Source organism: Buteo buteo, chromosome 14, assembly GCF_964188355.1.
Source record: "Buteo buteo chromosome 14, bButBut1.hap1.1, whole genome shotgun sequence".
NCBI lineage: Eukaryota > Metazoa > Chordata > Aves > Accipitriformes > Accipitridae > Buteo > Buteo buteo.
The window spans coordinates 16,229,975-16,249,149 of NC_134184.1; the positions used below are offsets into that span (position 1 = coordinate 16,229,975).

A 19,175-nucleotide genomic window follows, 5' to 3' on the forward strand; every position below is an offset into this window, starting at 1 on the left:
TGTTTGGTGTCCTCTGTCTCTTTGGAAGAAAGAAGTGGAAAAATGAGAGTGTAAAAACCATCTGGCCCCAGTTCTGCCACTCGTCATCAGAGTGAGTAACATAATCCAGTTTTCACTACTACATATAGCTGTAATCTTTATTCCCATAAGCAAAAGAAGAATTGAGTTTCTACATGTTTAGCCCCAGGCAAAAGGCATATCTCTCAGGTTCTTATCACGAATAATGGTACTAGCCTTAATTCTTAGAAACGCATATGCTAATCCAGTAAGATTGTAAAGTGCTAAAAAAGATAATTAGCAGTGTATGTAATATCGAGTTTATTAGACAGCAGTAATATACAATGAAAAAAGCCAAGAAGTTTATGATAATATCAGTGCTGGATGATGCAATGAGGGAGAGGAAATACTCAAAAGAGATTCAAAATGGAGGAATTACTTTTTCTCTTTGAACCAGGCAAGCAAAGTTACTTAGTGGGCCAGCAAAAAAACAGGAAACAGGTATCTGATTTTTTTCAATTGCCAGAACAGGAACGTGACAGTGTGATCAGGATATTGCATTGTTAAAAAAAAATAATCTAATGAACGCAGACAACAGTTTGGAGATACATCAGGAGATGCTTTTGGAGACACGCTAGAGCATGTAGCATCATGGCGCAGGATCTTAAGAGTCGCCATGGAAATGCTTGTCCTCAGTTATGAGTAAAAGTAGTTGCAAATTTTCAGCTGCCGTCTACTGTTTGTGCCGCCTGCACAAATGTTGCATGCAGACACTTGTTTCAGAACTGAGTTCCTGAGGAGAAAAAGCTTAGGACTGAGCGTAGTGCCCTAGCATGGGTACAGAAGTTCTTCCTGGCAGTTCGGATGAATTGATCACAGGCAGGATCAGGCTCATTACATCTCATCCGCAAGAAAATGGTCCAGAAGGTTGGCTTTTCCTTGAGTGAGACTGCTTTGAGCCTAATTTCCATCCAGCAGTATGGGTAGAAAACAGCTTAAACTTGTGCACACTTCACACCATGCTCACAGTCAGTGTGAGAGACCCTTTTTCCAGGCATTTCCTGGATGGGTGGATCTAGTAAAGCATAAAAATGCATTTCGCTGTGTTGTATTTGTTGCTGTATTTTAAACGTACATCTAATTTCACTAACATGCAATTTCACTGACAGCATAGATTCACGTAGAGGTGCTGGCAGGTAAAATGTGTGTTCATGAACACACTATCTCATGGTCTTCATGCTGGCCTGCTAGTCTTCTGCAAAGATGGTTTGAACTTCTTAGTCATTAAAATATTTGACCTAATTGTTTCATTTTTTAAACACAAATTATTTTCATCCCAATATTGATGTTACTAATAAATTGTTAATGAGCTCCATTTGATATCCCAACGCTAGCTGATGAGTTTGATCAACCCAGAACTTTATAAGCTCTTTACAAACCACAATGAAGACTTGATGGTTCCGTTTCTTTTTTTAAGGCATTGATAAAATGTGTTTAACACTGACCCCAAACATCCTAATGTGCCCATGGAACCTGTTATTCCTGGACCTGAGAAATTATATGCCCTAAATCAGTAGAGATCTACTATAGGATGCTACTTACATGGTATCCTATAGTAGAAATTTTTGAATCAGTATAGTTACTAATAGGCTCCCAATGCAGAGAACAAAGAAGCAGGAAGTCTACAAATCCCATCTGCTCTTCTCTGATAATAAGCCTGTTGCTTTATGCTGCAATAGCTGCAGGCAGGACCTGCCTTTCAGGCAAGCCAGTAAAGAATTAATTGCAGTAATCCAGTCTGGGCTATATAAAAGATGTTTTACAATAAGGTCAGAGCACGGACAGTAAACTCCAAGTCTGGGGAGGTTATTTTAAAGTGCAGTTCCAGTCTGAAAAATGACTGTGAAAGTAGTTTTATAAAAATAGGGCCACTACCATGCCAGCAGAAGTCCACCGTCTAATCCAGTATTATGTCTTTAACAAAGGCTGGTGGTAACTTTGTAAGGAAAATATCTCAGAAACAAGAAAAATATAGAGGGATTTTCTCCAGCTTTCAGAAGTTGCCAAATCGGGACATCTGGACCGTTTATTTTTGATAACTACCTGTGTAATACTATTACATTTGCTGAGCCCCATTTTTAAACCAATTAAACATTAGGACTCTACAACACCCTGTGGCAATTAGCCCTGCAATTTAATTATGTATTGTAAGAAAAACTACTTCCTATTATCTACTTTAAATCTGCTCCCTAGTAATTTAATTGGGTGTCCCTTAGTTCTGGTTTTCTGAGAAAGACAGAATGATTAATCATGCTCTATTCAGCTTCTCTTTGTCATTCATGACTACAGAAAACTCAGTTACTTCTCTTCCAAGCTGACAAGCCCTAATTTATATAGCCTTGCCCCCACAGAAGTCAGGCTGAACCTCCCATTGTTTCCTGTCTCCCTCCATAATGAAAACTGAATTTTCTAACCCATTGTTTCCTTTCTATTAATACTCCATGTTTTCATATGTCATGATAGCTTAGGGAAAGACTCTGACAAAAAATTCTTGTAAATCCAAATATACTCATTTAAAGAAATCGGCTTAAACAAAAGCATATTGGCTCCTTCAGAAACACTCATATATCACGAGTATACCTTGCTTTAAAAAAGCTCTTTGGACTCTCCTCCAATATATCGTACATATCCAGATGCCTCTATATTCTGTTATTTATTATAATTTGTACAAATTGGTTTGATAGAAAATCAGACTAACTGAAATGTGGTTCCCCGGAGCAGCTTTCATGTATTTTCAAGACTGATGTCCCAGCTGATGCTTCCAATTTGTTTGGCACCAAGCCTGCTTTGAATGATGGGGTAAATGTCTGTGAGAAGTTCAACAATGTCACACTTGAGCTCCTGTAGAGTTTTTGCATAGATACTACCTGGTCCTAGCAATTTGTTATTGTTAAATTTATAAATTTGCCCTAAAATGTTTGATCAATTAGACATTTTCCCAGAGTTATAGCACAGATTCTTTATTCTCAATGTCTCCTGCAAACATTTTGACTCCCTAGCTGTTGCTAATTTCCTGCTAATTGACTTTCTCTTTATTATACCGTTTCCTTTTTTAAACTACCATGATTCTTTCTGGCTTTTTCCTTATTGAATTAATATTAAACTGAAGTACATTGTAATCATGATTAGAATGGGTTTTCTATAGATCAAATTCAAAACTGCATCATTTTCTGTGAGCCCCGGTTGCTCCAGAAAACCAGCATTTATGGTATCCAAAGATGTTGTCTGTGCATTAAGCTTAGGGTCTGCTAATTTGTAGATCCAGCTAGACAGAACTATCCATGACAGCTCTAATATAATGGTTTGTTATTTTATTTTGACTCATCAGTTCCATATCAAATCACTCTGGCTTTCAAATGCATTAATCCCTTCCCTTCTCTTCCTTTCATTTCCTTATAGACAGAAAGCAACAACCTGAATCTTGCAAGTCAGGATGGGTTGTTTCTTTCTAATGAGTCTTCATCAAAAACAAAGACTAATTATGCTTTCAAAGAACCTTGAGCATTTGCATTGTCTCCAGCATACAAGTATATTGGAGAGTATAATTTGGTTCACAGAACCTTACCGCTGATGAATAGGAAGGAGAAGGTAGAGGGGAAGATGTGGAGTTCAAGGTTGTTAATAAATGAGCTGATAATGTTAAGAGTAAAGGTTTTGAAACAGCAGATAAGCTGTTTAAGTGTAAAATGCTGAAGATCATAATGACACAAGTACAGCTTCTCTCCAGGAGGCTAAAAATCCATGACACGCATTTTGCCAGAATCCAGATTTCAGCTTGATTTGTCTTCAAGGAACAGTGGCCACTGACACAAGAAAAATGCCTTATTTCATGATGACATTAATATCCTGGAGGGTTCAACTAATTCTAGTCCTTTTTTTCTCCTTTTTTTTTTTTCTGTCTTCTGTCATCTTTAATTTTGTCTATCTGCATATAGTTGGAGAAGCAGATTGAAGAAATTCAGCAGCTTTGCAATAAAGTGCAAAAAAATTACTAACCATGTTAGCAACTCCATCATATGGATAACTAAGTGATTTTTACAGTTTGTAAAATTTTAGTGAGTATAGGCCAACAGACTGAACGCTTTATGATACTGTAAAATGGTTTAGAAGTTACCATGTTAAAAAACTAAGCAACAATATGCTTAGCATTGGTTATGTGACATATCTCAGAAAAATTAAATATTACAAAACCCCCTCAGTCCAGCAGTAAATATGTTTTTTTGGAAAGGCACATCTGAGCGGCACTGATACTGTGTCAAAAGATCATGGAAAGTTTGCAGTTGCTTGGAAGGTTTTTCTTATGTCAAAGTGGGTGTGTTAAATTTTCAGATGGTGAATGGTTTCAAAAAATAAGTGTCTGAACTTTCAACAAAAAGTTCAGTTTGATCAAGCAAAAATCTTTGCCGAATATCCAGAAATGCCCATGTAATTTATTTTTGTGATTTCTTTTTTCCCATCAGATGGGATAAAAAAAAAAAGCCTAGCATGCAAAAACCTGTCCTTGCACTATCTATGACCCACTCAGTCACAGAAGATCCAATAAATGGCAAAGATACCTAAAGGTGAATTTAGGTACAGTTAGAAAACCTAAATCCAAACTTGTTTTCCAGACCCTCTCTTTCATATACTATAGAACTTGCAGAGTACTTGAGATCTTTCCTGCAATGGATCATTAGACCAGCATAAAAACCTTTGCCATTCCTCTTGCCATGCCAGGTCTCCTGGGTTAGGGTAGTGATGGATCTATCAATCTTTCTGCCTCTAGGTTCCTTTTGTCCATTCTGGAGGTGTACAGTCAGTGCCAGACACACCTCCAAGGCTGGGGCAGAGCTGCAATACAATCAGCCCATTCTGAGGCAATCTGGAAATAGAAGAAATGCCGTGCAGCGAAGGCATTTCTCGAGTACGCTCACTGGATTGATGAAGGGTGTATGAATTGTGGTGTTACAAAAAGAGCATGTTCTTCTTAGCTAGATCTTTTCCTTGTGTTTTTTCCAATTCCATTATGAGAAGCAAAGTCCCTGTTAGCTCCACTCCCCTGTTTCATTTTTGTTCCTACTGGGGAGATCCTGATTCTGAATTAGAAGGCAGGGGAGTTTTTAAACAGTCCTGGTGATCTCCGAGTTAAAAGCCAGAAACTGGACTTCTCAAAGCATGTGCTCTCCTCTGAGTATCTGGGATGTCTTACACTAGAAGAGGCAGAAAAAATAGTGCTCCTTCCTTGCTTTCCTCCTTCAGCTTTCCTCAGATGTCATTCATGTCAAAAATGGTACGCTTGCTCCCATGGAGAATTAGCCCATGAGAAAACTGGTATTTTACTACAAAAGGCTTTACTGTTACTTTTACTTATCTGTTACTTCGGTAAACAGATAAAAGCAATGTTCAAGTGCATTATCAATTGTATAAACAGATAAAAGCAGTGTTCAAATGCATTATCAATCATATACTTCTGTAGATTATCCAAATATTAGTATTTTAAATATTTGGCTGTTTGAGATTATAATGCTACAAGTACAGTTAGCTGGATTCTCATTCTTAATTCCAAGGTTTGAACTACATACAGGGATAACATAATTCAAAGTTCCATGGGTGCAAACTCCCTAGAGGAACCAGAAGATGTAAAGACAGACCAACGTTTTCTGGAATATTCATCTTACAGTCAAGTTTGACTATTGATTTCAATGGCACCATTATTTATGGCAACACTATTACTTTTTAAATTTCTATCCCCAGTTTTCAAAATCACTGACTCTACTTGCCCTTAATTGGCTTCTTTGCATAATGCTTTCATCCGTTTCTTAATCTTTTCTCCTTTTTCTGCTTCTTTGGGGTATTTTGACATGTGAACACTATTTTTTTGCCCCATTAGGAAAAATGGCTTGAATGCCAGAAAAACTCTGCATTTTCTTTCCAGAAATGATTCTCTTTCTTTCTTTTTTTTTTTTTTTTCCTGAGTAGGTAGTTTTAAAATGTTGGCTGCCCATTATTTTGACCCCAATAGCTGTCTAAGCTCCCTAAACAGGTGTCTGATGACTGCACAGCAATGCCAAGACTCAGACAAGTGCTTTTGGCATGATTATACTCAGATATTGATTCTAATAGGACAAAACCAACCAGTTTTAAGTCTTGGCACAGGCTATGAGACTGTAGCTGTCAATTTATAACTGACACAGTTACAAAAACTCCACAAAAATAGTACATTTACAAGCAGCTTGCTTGGAAAAGGAGGTGAAATCTGAATTTTTCTTGAGCCACTTACACAGGTGCAGCAGTACCACCCAGAGGCCAGTACTGTGCTGGGCACTGCACAAAGAGAAGGAATTAGTTCCCGCCCAAAAGAGCTCAGAGAGTGGAAAGGCAAAGAAGATACTAAGGCTTAGAAGAGATCATCATATGAAGACATTTCTAGTAGTCTTACATGAAAAGCCCCCAAATTCCACTCCCTCACCATCCTACTCCAGCCAAATCTTGAGTGCAGACAACTCCTCTAATGTTGCTAGAAAGGAACACAGCATTCACAGAGATAAACAGAGAATCATTCAGACTGCTTTTAATTATGGATTAGGCCACTCAGATGAGATGGAGAAACTCCAGGACCTGGTCTTTGCTCCAGGACTGTCTCTATATTTTCTAATCTGCAGTCATTCCTGAGGGGCCAATAGGCACATAGTGAATGTGCAGGCAGTGCAGCTATCCTGTGGGCCATGGGCCATAAGGATCCACCCTGCACAGGTCGGGGAACTTGGTAAAAACATTAATGGGAACATCTAGTTTATTCCACACACCAGCCTGTTCCACTGTGTTACACAACTTGGTTAAAACACAGGTACTTTGGGGTGGAAATTGAACTTGGCCCTCCCACTTTCTGGGCCATTGATCTGTTCAAAGAGGAGAACACCACCTCCATGATTTTAAAAGGCAGTAGTTATCAGGAGGTTTTTGAGGAGGTCTGATCTTAGAAGTGTGTGCCGAACATGTTTTGAGAGTATCTGCAGATTCTCCTCCCTGAAATGCAAGGAATGTTTCTAAGTCACAGTTTTATTGATGTAGGAGATTAGAGCTGAGTTGCTCAGACCAAGCAAAGCACAAAACAGGACAGTGGGCCTTTGAACTCAATGAAGGAAATATCTCATGAGTTTAAGACCTCAGTGATTCTGCATCCGTTAAGCAGCTAAACAGAGCTATTTTGGTCAGCAATTTCAGACTTCGGCACGTCAAACCTACCTAAGTATTAAGTGTCTTTACCCTTTGTCTTTATGGAATGAAGGATGTCTGTGAAGAAAAACGAGGTGTTTTAGTGCAGCAGAAGGGAGAAAAGAAGGCTATATTTCTCTCTCATAGCCTGATGTCAACTTGACTGGAAGCTAAAACCACCTCCTGGTGTAACAGAGTAGCTACAGTGAGCAACATGCAAGTATGATCAGAAAGCAAAACCAACCTGGAAAGTGGACACTTCATTCTAAACAACAGGGTTATGTTAAAATATCAAGGAAGGCAAGCAGAGTAGCAGAGTTCTGACCTATATATATTCTGAGTAAATAAACTGAACACATGAAACTATCCCAACACGACATGGATCTCCATACCAAGGAGTAAGGGAGAACATGTCTCCTCAAACTCACAGAGATACTTATTTCAAGAGGAAGAGAATGAGAGGAAAATGTTACAGATGTTTGTCACCTTGTGTCAAGCACTGCTGGGGCGGGGGGATGCTCAGGCTGAGCATTCAATAAGAACCTACACAGGATACAAGAGAATATATTAAAACAGCAAAGCTGTTCTTGTGACATTCCTTGTTCTTGTACATACCAGTAGCTTTGAAGCCATCTACATATTTAAATGCATCAATATGTATTATATGCATTATTTCACTCCTTTCCTCTTATCGCTTGATTCTCCCCCCTGTAGAGCTATGCCCCAGCTTTTTAAAATAAAGTATCCATTACACACTGAAAAAATGGGCCTGATGAATCACAAAACCCCACATAATTTAGTACATCATCTCTCAATACAGCTTTTCAGTCTAATTTAGTGCATTATTGAAGATAACATGTTCATTAAACCAGCTGCCAGCAAACTGTTCATTTGGATTGTTTCATGGAAGCACTAGTCAAAGACAAATAAAACACCACATGCTAATGATATGCAAAAAGGACAAAAACCAATTAAGTTTTGATACATTGGTATTGAGATGTTAATATGATTTTTTTTTAATGAGTACTGCCATGCCGGCTTTTATATGGTAAATATCAAGCATCACAAACCCAGTGTTTCTTTTCAGCAAACTTACAATGTATAATAAAAAAAATAACAAAAAACCACATGGCAAAATTACCAGAGCTGTTCAGCAAGGATGAATTGAGGAGCACAGAATTACTATTTATTGTTTCTAATTGCTACTTCTCTGTCAGTGAGAATTTAACTAGCAGATATTTGGATCCAGGGTTTGCTCCTGGTCTCTAGTGGAGCAAACTAAAACCTCTCATCCCCTCAAACAGTAGGAAGTCCTGGATTCTAATGTGCTGGCTCAGGGGAACATCTAACATCTTCCATTGTAACTGAGCCTTAGCAATAACTGTTGGCTTCTGAACAGGACCAAATTTGTGACCCAAACATTAAAATTTCACCAGTACGTCTCTCCACCTGTTGTGCAAGTCTCATTGTTTCCCGGTGAAGCACAGGGTAATAACAAGTATAGTTTAACTAGAATATGTCATCAACAAGAGACACATACCAGGAAAAGTATCTATAATAACAGGTTTATTAAAGCTACTGCCATTAATTCATAAGAAATTTTCATAAAACTAACAAAACAAACTATCTACTATTTCACGTCTCCTTTGCGTATCAGTCTGAACATCTTTTAAGCCAGGCAAGACAGATTACATCATTATTCAGCTACAGGCCCAATGGTTTAAATTACACAGACATCCATACCTCCTGTCTCCACTACTGAATGTGCAGATGAGGAGAGTAAGTTTGGCTGGGACATCCAGGCATTCAACAGTCTAATATTAATCTATGGCTTTGGCACTTTTCACTTTTCTAAGCTCTTGCTCAGGTCCTGCAGCCTCCGACCACTCTAACTCTGTCATGGTCATATCCAGGAAGTCCTTTTAAGCTGAGATGTCAGGGAATAAAATCAGTTCTGAATAACCACGATCTAAAACATCTCATGGCAAAGACTAGTAGTCAACACCTTTTTTTGTCCAGTAAACTACTGAACTGTTTATTATTTTAGGCAAATATGGCAGGTAAATATTGAGTGTTGTGGAAACATATTATAACAAAGCATGAACTCTTCTTTCAGTTTGTATAGTTTAATACACATATGCTGTCCAAAAGGAAACAAAAATGCTTTCACTGTAGTCTCAAAGGAAGGAGTTTATCTATCATCTGGCCTAATGTAGATGTCTAGAAACCTGAACTATTCACTCCAGGTTCCTTTGCAAGCCATGGAAAGTAAGACATACATTCAGAGCATGCTTACCATCATGCTAAAATAGATGTTTGCAATCTGACCAATTGAATCACTTCCTAAAAATGTCTACTTCTCTATATGACTGTAAAGACAGAATAGATCAAGTAACTTAGAAGTAGATGTCTACACTGTAGATGTTTAAATTTAGGCAAGATGACTCCATCCAAGGTGTTTAGATACTAGTCAGTTTAATAAAGTAGGAAAGATAAATACAACAACATAATGTCATGCAAAGTATGTATTTCATGATTCATGGCAACTATTAAGTGTGCACTTCTGGGGGAAAAAAAAGGTAATACAATAGTTACCAGAATTACAAACATGGAGTGTTAATTAAAATGCTCTAATGATTTTTGCCTAGAATCCCTCTGCAGTAATAGAGATGCATTTTCCAAAGATTATTTGTTCCATCTTAAAGTTACCATTTAAGTTACTTGGGAAGAATCTTCCTCTGGATATTGTTCTCTCTCCTCAAAGGTGCAGAGTGAACCCACCTTACTCTGTGTGAAAATAGTAGTTTAAACTGAATAGCTGACTTTTAAACGACTAATCTTTGATGAGATTAATCCCATTCATGCTATTCAAAGATAACAGATCTTTATACCTGAGGAGATGTGTTCTCAGTAAAGAGAATATAGTCCCTTCAAAACATATGTGCAGGTATGTCCAGCTGTTCAGAAAATTTCAATAAATTATTGTTACTTTTGCATACAGTTTAGCAGTTTCACAGATCTGATGAATATATTGAACAATATCTTGGTTTGTGTCCTGGAATGTGTGTGTGAAAAGGCATCTAAATTCTCAGGAAATTAATTCCTTTGGAAACCATGCAGTAGGACTGCATTTAGAGTATTTGTTCCTAGCAATAAAAATGAATCATTTCCCATAGCAGTTTGAACTAACAGGCCAATACACTTAGCTAAACACTAGTGGAACTTCTTTATCATGCTTTCTGTATGTCAGAATTAGTAGATCCATTTTTCTGCAAGAGAGAAAAGTTTGATCAGATATGCCAAGAAAATCAGTATTCTCTAAATGTCATACAAGGAAATTTTAGATCAATTTATTTTTTTAGCAAGTCTGCTGAAGTCTGACTGTCCCATCTTGTCATTTGCTGAAATAGTATATGTCAATTTATAATGCTTAATATACAGACCATTGGTATGTCTTTCTACAGTTTTATAACTGTCACAGTGCCTTATTAATTTTATAATGTGATTAATTGTAAAATTCACTCTTTCCATCAAATTTTGCAGTAGAATAATACCACAAAGTATTTTAACAAAACAAATTGATTAATATAATTGTAGTTAACATGATCTTATCTCAGAAGTACATAGGTGAACACCAGCTTATCAGAACATTTAATCTACATTTCCATTTGTCTTTATTTGGTACAGAGGTACTGATTTATAGTATTATGAATTGATAGTTGCTGTGAACAGAGAAGACTTAAAATCTAGCAACTTCTAGAAAAAATAATAAAACAAAAGTTGCATTCTTCACTGCCTTGCACATTTGTTTAACCACTGTGCTCCTCACAAAGGTAAGAATGATAGTCACAGTATATTTTCATTATGATTTAATAGATTTTGTATTTTCTCTTTATTGTTCACAATGGCTACATTATGTGAAAATACCTCTGAACCCTGGCTTACTCCTTTCAGTAGAACAACCTGATTCTCAGATGGCCTTTCAATTTATTCTTGTCACTTTCAGGGCAAGATGCCCTTGCCTCACTATAGGTGTCTCTATTGACCGCACAGGTAGGACTCTACAGATTACAATGAGACCTTAAGAGATTTCCCTCACAGGTACAGAATAATTATTGTGTCTGGAACCTGTGGTTGCATATCATCCTAGGCAACCCAGTCTTACTGAATGAAATACTTTGGAAAGGTTTAAGTATACAGAAATGAGCAAAAGCAATAGCTGTGTTGTAATATACTGAAGTTATTTGAATGAAGCTCTCTACATTGTTTTTTGGATGTTCAGTAAAATATATCTTGAATCTTACCTTTAACTTTGGAATAGCAAGGCTCACAATGCACAGTTTGTCTGTAAATCCAGATGCTGTCTCCTGCTTTCAGATCTTCCAGTGGTCTTTTACATACTTCACACTTCAACACACAAGTAAAATAACAAGAAAAATTAAAATTAAACCCTTCTCTAATATTCATTCCCAGCATGCTGTCTTTCAGGAAGTAAGCAATGCCAGACCAGAATCGAGGTTATGAGTACTGCAATATCATCAAATCTGAACTCTGAAAGAGTAGTTTTAATGAACAGTAAATTAAACAGCTCACCTTTAGACATCTAAAAATCAGATATCTAAGTCTCAACTGTTTCTCTAGGTTCTTATTATACTCACCAACCCCTTTCTACCCCCAGACATTTCCAAAGGGTACTTTCTCTGCCTTAGCTTAGAAATTTATTCTCAAATAAGATTAATCACTCTTTTGAGATCCTTTTGTTTTTTCATTGAGTACAGGAAGCAAGATCAGACTTAATCATCCAACTTGGAGTAGGTCTTAAAGAATCTAAACCTGCTTATTTCAAAATCTTTTATGATACTTTATCTTAACTATGTCTGCCGTTATTGCAGAATCTGGACACTGCTTTCATAAATGCCTTAATAAGCTAATTTTTGAGAGAGAGAAGCATCTGCCATGTTTCGCATATGAAAACACAGAGATACACAGAGAGGTTGACTTCCCAAGATCACAAGGACAGCCTACAGTGGATCAAGGAGCAATGTAATTCGATCTATAAAACAGAATCTTGACACCCGTGTCATCTCTTTTGCAATCTAATAAAAGAATAGCAAATTCTGGTTTCTTTGGATATTTTATCCTCTGATAAGTGAAAAATCAGCATTACTTTTACAGTGCAATTCAGTAACTGAATTGACAGCCATTCCAGAAAGGCTGTAAGCCTTTCCATAATTTTCACAATGGCTGTCTATTCAGATAAATTTGGACTGAAAGTCTTTATTAAAATTAAAAATTAACAGTCTTACCCAGAACATCCCTTTGTAGCTAAATGAATAAAGAAACTGTGTGATGTCAACACCATGGATTTAAAGGCAGTGTGAACTATTAGATCCAGGATCCAGACAATATGCAATTGCCTTGTTACACATGCTCACTAGGGCTAGTATGAAATTGCAACTGAGCACTCAGTGTTGATAAGTATAACATGTTAGAGTACTAGAGACACCCCCACCCCCCACCCCCCCCCAGTTTTACAGAACTAGGTTTTTTCTATATCTTTTCTACATAAGCTGTTAGTATTAAGGTACTAATAAAAGAGTCTGCTCTTTTCACTCATTTTATGTTTCCTTGCATAAATCGGCAAAAGGATGGACATGTTTTCAAAACTTTGTTCATCAAGATTAGCTAGCATTTTTTATACAGAGAAAAAACCTACAATTTGGATTATGTACTCACTGAACTTTTGGTATATAACTTTACAAGGAAACAAAGACTTAATACTGCCGTCAGCTACATGCAAATCTCTAATGGATATAGGGTATTTGTAAGGAGCTAAATGAATATTAATGATGAGAAACTGCACTACTTAGCTAAATACATAACTACAAGCATGAACCACAGACCTACATTAGTTGTTTAATTTTTTGCCAGTGCTTTCATAAATGTATAGTTACACAAAACTTAAGCTAAATTTTGCTGGCCAGACAGGTCCCCACTTGGGAATAGGTAGCAAAAAGAATGTAATTTAAAAAATAAGCTTAAATATTTAACAGATAGTTCAGCCAATACCTACATGTTAATATTCTAACTGCATAAAAAGCCCATTCCTCTCTATGGGGGTTGGTCTATCTAAAAAGAATGGGAACAAACCAGAGCTTGTATTTACTTGCAATAATAGTATTGAGGAGGTATTACATAGTGATTTCCATGGAATAAATTGCATTCTAGTGCTCAGAGAGCTCACAAAGTCCATGTGAGACAAAAAGCATACGTGACTTCCTACACATTAAGTACAACTTTACTGCTGTATTCTGCTTTGGATTGTTTTTCATGCAGTAACTAGGTAAACTAGGTAAATGAACTGCTGTCAGAAGCAGAAGTAAAAACTATGCAATACTGGGCAGAAAAATGAGCTATGCTAATGTGGTGATTTTGCCAAGTATTGTTTGTTAGAACAACAAACTATGTGTGGAGATGCAAGCAGAATTAAGACAAACGAGGCATAAAGAAAACAGATCAGAGGACTGAGCACTGGTAGGTGTACCCTGAGAAAAGTTTAAGAGTGAGTTTTAGGCTGAGGCTTAGGCTTTGGAATGACAAGCAAAAAAAATGTCTTCTGTGCTTTCATTCTTCTTGGCAACAGGTAAAAAAATTACATAATTTTTAATAAATAAGACTGAGGCAAAGACATATCCAATTTCAACACTATTTTATCCTACAGCAGAAACTATCCATAAGACCCAAATTTTAACCAAATCTTTGATGCCAGTGGGTAAAATGATTTCACCTCTATGGCTTAAATGCCTCTTACTGATGCCTTTAAGTGTGGCTTCTGCACAAGTCATGGTTTTAGATGTCACTTAATCAAGAACATCTACAAAACCTCATAAAAAAAGAAATAGCACGAAATTTTACAGTTTGAAGAAAGTGTAAGTAGGATATAATTCACCATGTCAGACTGGAAGCATGTTTAATGAAAGCTTATAAATGTGTAGGACATTCAGGATACGTTCCACTGCATCCTTTATCTTCTTTGTGGTTGCAAGAGAAGAGAGGCAGGGAGAGGGAGGAGAGAGAGAGAGAGGGAGGGGGAGAGAGAGAGATGGAAAGAAAGAAGGAATTATCTAGGGGTGTGAGAGAGAGAGACTAGTATTTCCTACATTAATCTTCTCCTCCAGTGTGCAAGCCTTCCTCTTCTCCCAGGTGGAGAAGGTCTAAGGCCTAAATATTTGCTTATTGTATGTGTAATATAATGCAGGTATTACATTCAAATTATATTTCTTAGTAGCAGGTGAAATCTTCTTACCTTGAAGCAAGTCGAATGACAGCAAATTTGCAAGGCATCTAAGATCATTTTGGCATCTATACCCAAGGGCTTCCTGCAGTACGTACATATATCTTTTCCAATTATACTCCTGTGTATATAATATAACATCAGCTGTCAGAAAAAGAGCTACCATTGAAATCTCAAAGAGAAAATTGATAAGCTTAGTGCACTATGTGGGAAAGACATTTGTATACTGTACAATGGCCATAAATGGAAAAATGTCATGTGTATATTGCCTCCATTCTAGTTGACAGGTGTAATATACATGCTCCTGTGATGGGCAAATTGCTGAGCATAATTGTCAAGTAGCAAAAATACCCTGATAGAAAGAATGCTCTTCTCTGGTGAACTGAATGATTTCAAACAGTAAATGAGACTGTATTAAGCTGCTGAATGTCTGGGAGCATGTATACTAAATGGGGATGAAGTGGAGGGTAATGATTTTAATGTTTTAATCACAAAAGTAAATTGGTAGTTGAATTTAAACTGCTGTCATCTGATCAGTCTGATAAAAGAATTCCCCTCTATGTTGCAGAAGTGCCTGAAAACATTTTTAATTTTCTGCACTGCAGACAGAAGTCCTACCTTCATGGCAGTTATAGTGAACACATGTATAGAACAGCCTACCTAGTATTCATAACAATAGTATTTTTAACAATTTTCTCAGATTTTTTTGCATTCTTATGTGACATCAATCTGTACTTCCTCTAGGTACAACTGTTGGTGTTCGTTTTGCACTACAAAATCAACTGGTCTTGCTCCTTTCTACTCAATGATAAAACTATTGTACTAATACTTAATCATTCCCAGAGTACCTTATAGTTATGTTGGAAAGGATACAAGTTTTTCTGATTTGGTATTTCCAAGTAATGGGACTGTCCAAATTATCTGAACTGAAAATATTGGGTATGTTTAATTTTTTTTTTCCCCCATGAGGTAAGATATTACTGATTGAGCAAATATCCTTATATTTGGGAATATCTTAACTGGTGTGAAAACATAAGAGTTTTTAACAGCATTGTCATGTGAACCTATTCCTCCACATCTGTACATAAAGTTGGTCATTACAGACACCATTCTCACAAAGGAAGGAAATTTTGCAGAGCCAACTCTATCACTTAAGGCATTGGCTATTGTTTCTATAGATATTTTAAAATGTCAGCTGTGACAAGCCTAATGTAATATTAGGCTGCTGAACTGTGGTAATGATTTGATGGCAAGATCCCACTGAAAGGGAGCTCTGTATGAAAAGCTGTCTGATGAGCCTAATGGTGACTTCCATGGCTCTCTTTTGTCTGAACGCTTGAACGCTTATGCAAAATGTCTGTGTCCTTTGATACTCTGCAATGTTATTAATGTGTACTTACCGATCAGAAGTAGAGTAAACAGTTTTGATAGTATTTCCAGTTATATTTTCTTCATAGGCATCATATGATGATTTGCTGTGAAGCAGTGAGTGCATAGCAATCACTAAACAGTACTTTTTATTTTTAAAGGCTTCACTACAATGATGATAATATGCAAATTAAACTAATGTAACAAGCTTTTAAAAAAAATCATCATACTTGGTGATGAGTTCTTTTTCTGTATTTTCACAACCATTAAGAAAAATATATCAAATAAAAAAGCATAAACTAGAAATATAGTGTCTTTAGACTGTGTTCTGTTGTTGAATGATTCTTCAACACTTCAAAATGAAATCCACAAGCCCATTGAAGAAAATCTACATGATGGTATTGGGTGTGCCTGTGCTGATATCCCAGCCTAAATGATACATATCAGGAAATGGTAACACACTGCATTTTTTCCTTTTCCCCCCCTTCTTTCACTAGTCCTTGAAAAGCTGTCAAACAGCCAAACAAAATTACAACATGTCCCTGGAAGCAGAGTGAGAGTCTTTATAATACAGGCTGAACAGTAACTGTATTGTTCCTTCTAGCAGAGTAGGAAGGAATATACTGAATTTAACTATAAGGGAAGTCAAATCTTCCTCTTTTTAACAGTCCCAGTTCCAGTTACTGAACTGTCAGTTTTGTTTGCATGGAAGGGATGAGCATGTATGTGACAGCTGAAGAAGTCATGTGCTATATGTTTTGAACAGTTTTGAACTGATTTAATTATCCTATTCCTCCAGAAATTCATAAGGTACATGGTGTTTATTACATGTTTCGTATCGCTCTTGAATAATGTTTAGCAATGTTAGCAACAATTTTTTATAATCATATGTATCTGCAGAACATGTCTTTTTTTAAGGGAAAGTATAACAGACTGGTAACATGCATATGTAACATGTTACACAGCCCAGATACACTTTTCTACATACCTGCCTTTTACAATGTGTATATATCTTACTAGATTTCTATTCAACATCAGAAATGTATTAAAATTGCACAAGCTTAAATGAGAAATGTTTTATTTATGTTTCATAGAACATAGAAATATGCTTTTATTTAATAGTCATGTAGCAAACCTGGGTTTGCTCACCACAGAGAAAGTATCTCCTCAAATGAACACCCAGTGCTCCATTTACATTTCAGGCAAGATGAAAGTAAGCTAACTAAGTAGGAAAGCAGACTGAAGCTAAGTGATCACCTTTTGAAAGAGTTTTTCTGGCTACTTTTGCCCTGACCAAGCTAGGCAGGTGCACAACACGTCACAGGTTGGAGTATGTTGATGGTGCCTAAAGTCCCTTGCTATAGTGAAAAGTGGCAGTAGTCTATTCCTGTAAAGTATGGGCCTGTGTGTGCTTCTTTTTGTTGTTAAGCTTATTTTTCCCGAATCTTCCATTTAACTCATTGTATTTAGCTGCAGAATCTTAGTGCTGAGTCAGGTTGACATTTCAAATGATGTAGTTAAATCAGGGTTGAGATCAGGGCAAGGTGAGTACTGTGCATTGCACACTCAACATAATTTGGGTATTTAGATGTAGCATGCCTGAAAATAACACTGTTTATCTTACAGAATATTGTATAGAGAAAAATACTTTCCTCAAGTGTCCTAGTGTAGAGAACAGCGTCCGCTGGATTTTAATAACTGGCTAGAGTATTACAGTTGAAATACACAAACATAGATACCACATCTTAAAAAAAAATTATACTGTATAGAACAAAACCACGAAGCTACAGCAAAAATATTCCTGAAGCATCAGTTTCTAGTCTTGCCAACTGAAAGTGTGAGGAAACCCAGAACCTTTTCAAATAAATGGATAGTCTGACAGCTTGACAAGACACTAAGTTAAAACTGAGCCCCAATGCAGCCTGAGAACTCCATATCTGATCAAGTCCCTTCTTTCAGTTTATATCACCCACTCCTTTACTTGCTATTGTGTGACTTGTTTATACAGCAAACTACTCAACAATAAATACTCTGTAGAACCTATTGCATAAACCCTGAAAGAATAACCTGCAAAGACCATTCATTTAGTAAGCTTTCATGAATTAAATTGGGATTAGAGCTTCAGGTAGGGGGCATACATTTTGTCAAGTGTAAGTTAACACTGCATATTGAAGCGCATTCTTTGCCCTGCCATTCTTGTATTATTGTACTCTATTTTAATTTTCAAAGATAATCAGAACATTACACCTCAGACACTGTATGTCTGCAAAATGCTGCAAAATGCTAATTAATTTTTTGTGTTGAATATTCTTTTTGGGTCTTAAAATTGTATGCTGTTTGGATTTTCTTTTCTTCTCCACCAATTCATGGCCTTGGACTTCAAGGCCATGCAGAAGTTTTAGAATACCCAAGTTTCAACCACACTCCAACCTCCTACAGCAAATGTAAGAAAATGAGAGATCAAAGGCTCTGTGCCCAGTCATACCCACACCAAGGCTCGGGTGTGCATAAGCTTAAGGATTGGGACATTGGCCATAGTTCCCATAAAGTACCAGACTGTGACTGCTATTTTCCCTATTAGTAAGTCTATTTCCCTATTAGAAGATTTCTCCTCTCCCTTCCAAGTCATCAGCCTTGATTCAGGCAATTCGTGACCACTATACAGCAATACAACACCTTACATATAGGACTATGTCTTTGAGCAATCCTGTCTACATTAATATTTAATTAATCCACATAGATGGGTGGGTTGGTACTAAGAGAGGTTTTCCTAGTCCAAAAAGGTCTTTCATTCAGGAATTACATATTATATTTTTTGTTGTCATGTTTCTTGAAAATACATTTTGACAGTGAAGAAAAAAATATTGTTTCTTTTGTTTCAATAGTTTCCTGTTACCAATAGACCTGGTATTTATTTAGTTCTATTAAATATCCCTACACCACATTTTTTATTCAGATTTGCAATACATTTGCTTGTAGAGACAGAATCCAGCTAGAGCAAGAGTATTGCGAGATAAATGGTTTTTAAAAGTTTGTACCTGGTCAAAAAGTCAGAAACCCATGTTGCAGTTTCAGTGATTGGTGTAGGAGACAATACATGGGTCAGATTCATCCCATATAGTTTTAGGAACTTAACAAGGCACTTGAGTGAAGAGTGCAATGTTTTCCTTACAGCCTCGGAAGAAATAAGCTCCCTGAGAGCATGGTGTACCTAACATGCAGGAGAAGCCATTCATCTATTGATTATATAATAATTCTGCTT

The 19,175-nt window shown here is 36.8% G+C and overlaps 1 protein-coding gene across 2 annotated transcripts in view; it reads right to left on the minus strand.

The window, feature by feature from the left end:
• Nucleotides 1-8,359: 8,359 nt before the first annotated feature.
• Nucleotides 8,360-19,175, minus strand: part of SCEL (sciellin) — a 50,773-nt gene continuing 39,957 nt past the window's right edge. Inside the window, exons 16-19 of one of the 2 annotated variants that reach the window (XM_075045832.1) lie at nt 15,946-16,020; nt 14,558-14,666; nt 11,556-11,658; nt 8,360-10,520 (exon numbers count right to left, since the gene is read on the minus strand). In XM_075045832.1, the coding sequence (XP_074901933.1) occupies nt 10,504-10,520; nt 11,556-11,658; nt 14,558-14,666; nt 15,946-16,020 (304 nt within the window). In that variant the 3' untranslated portion in view covers nt 8,360-10,503. The remainder of the gene's footprint in view (nt 10,521-11,555; nt 11,659-14,557; nt 14,667-15,945; nt 16,021-19,175) is intronic. The other variant, XM_075045831.1, reaches the window with a different exon arrangement.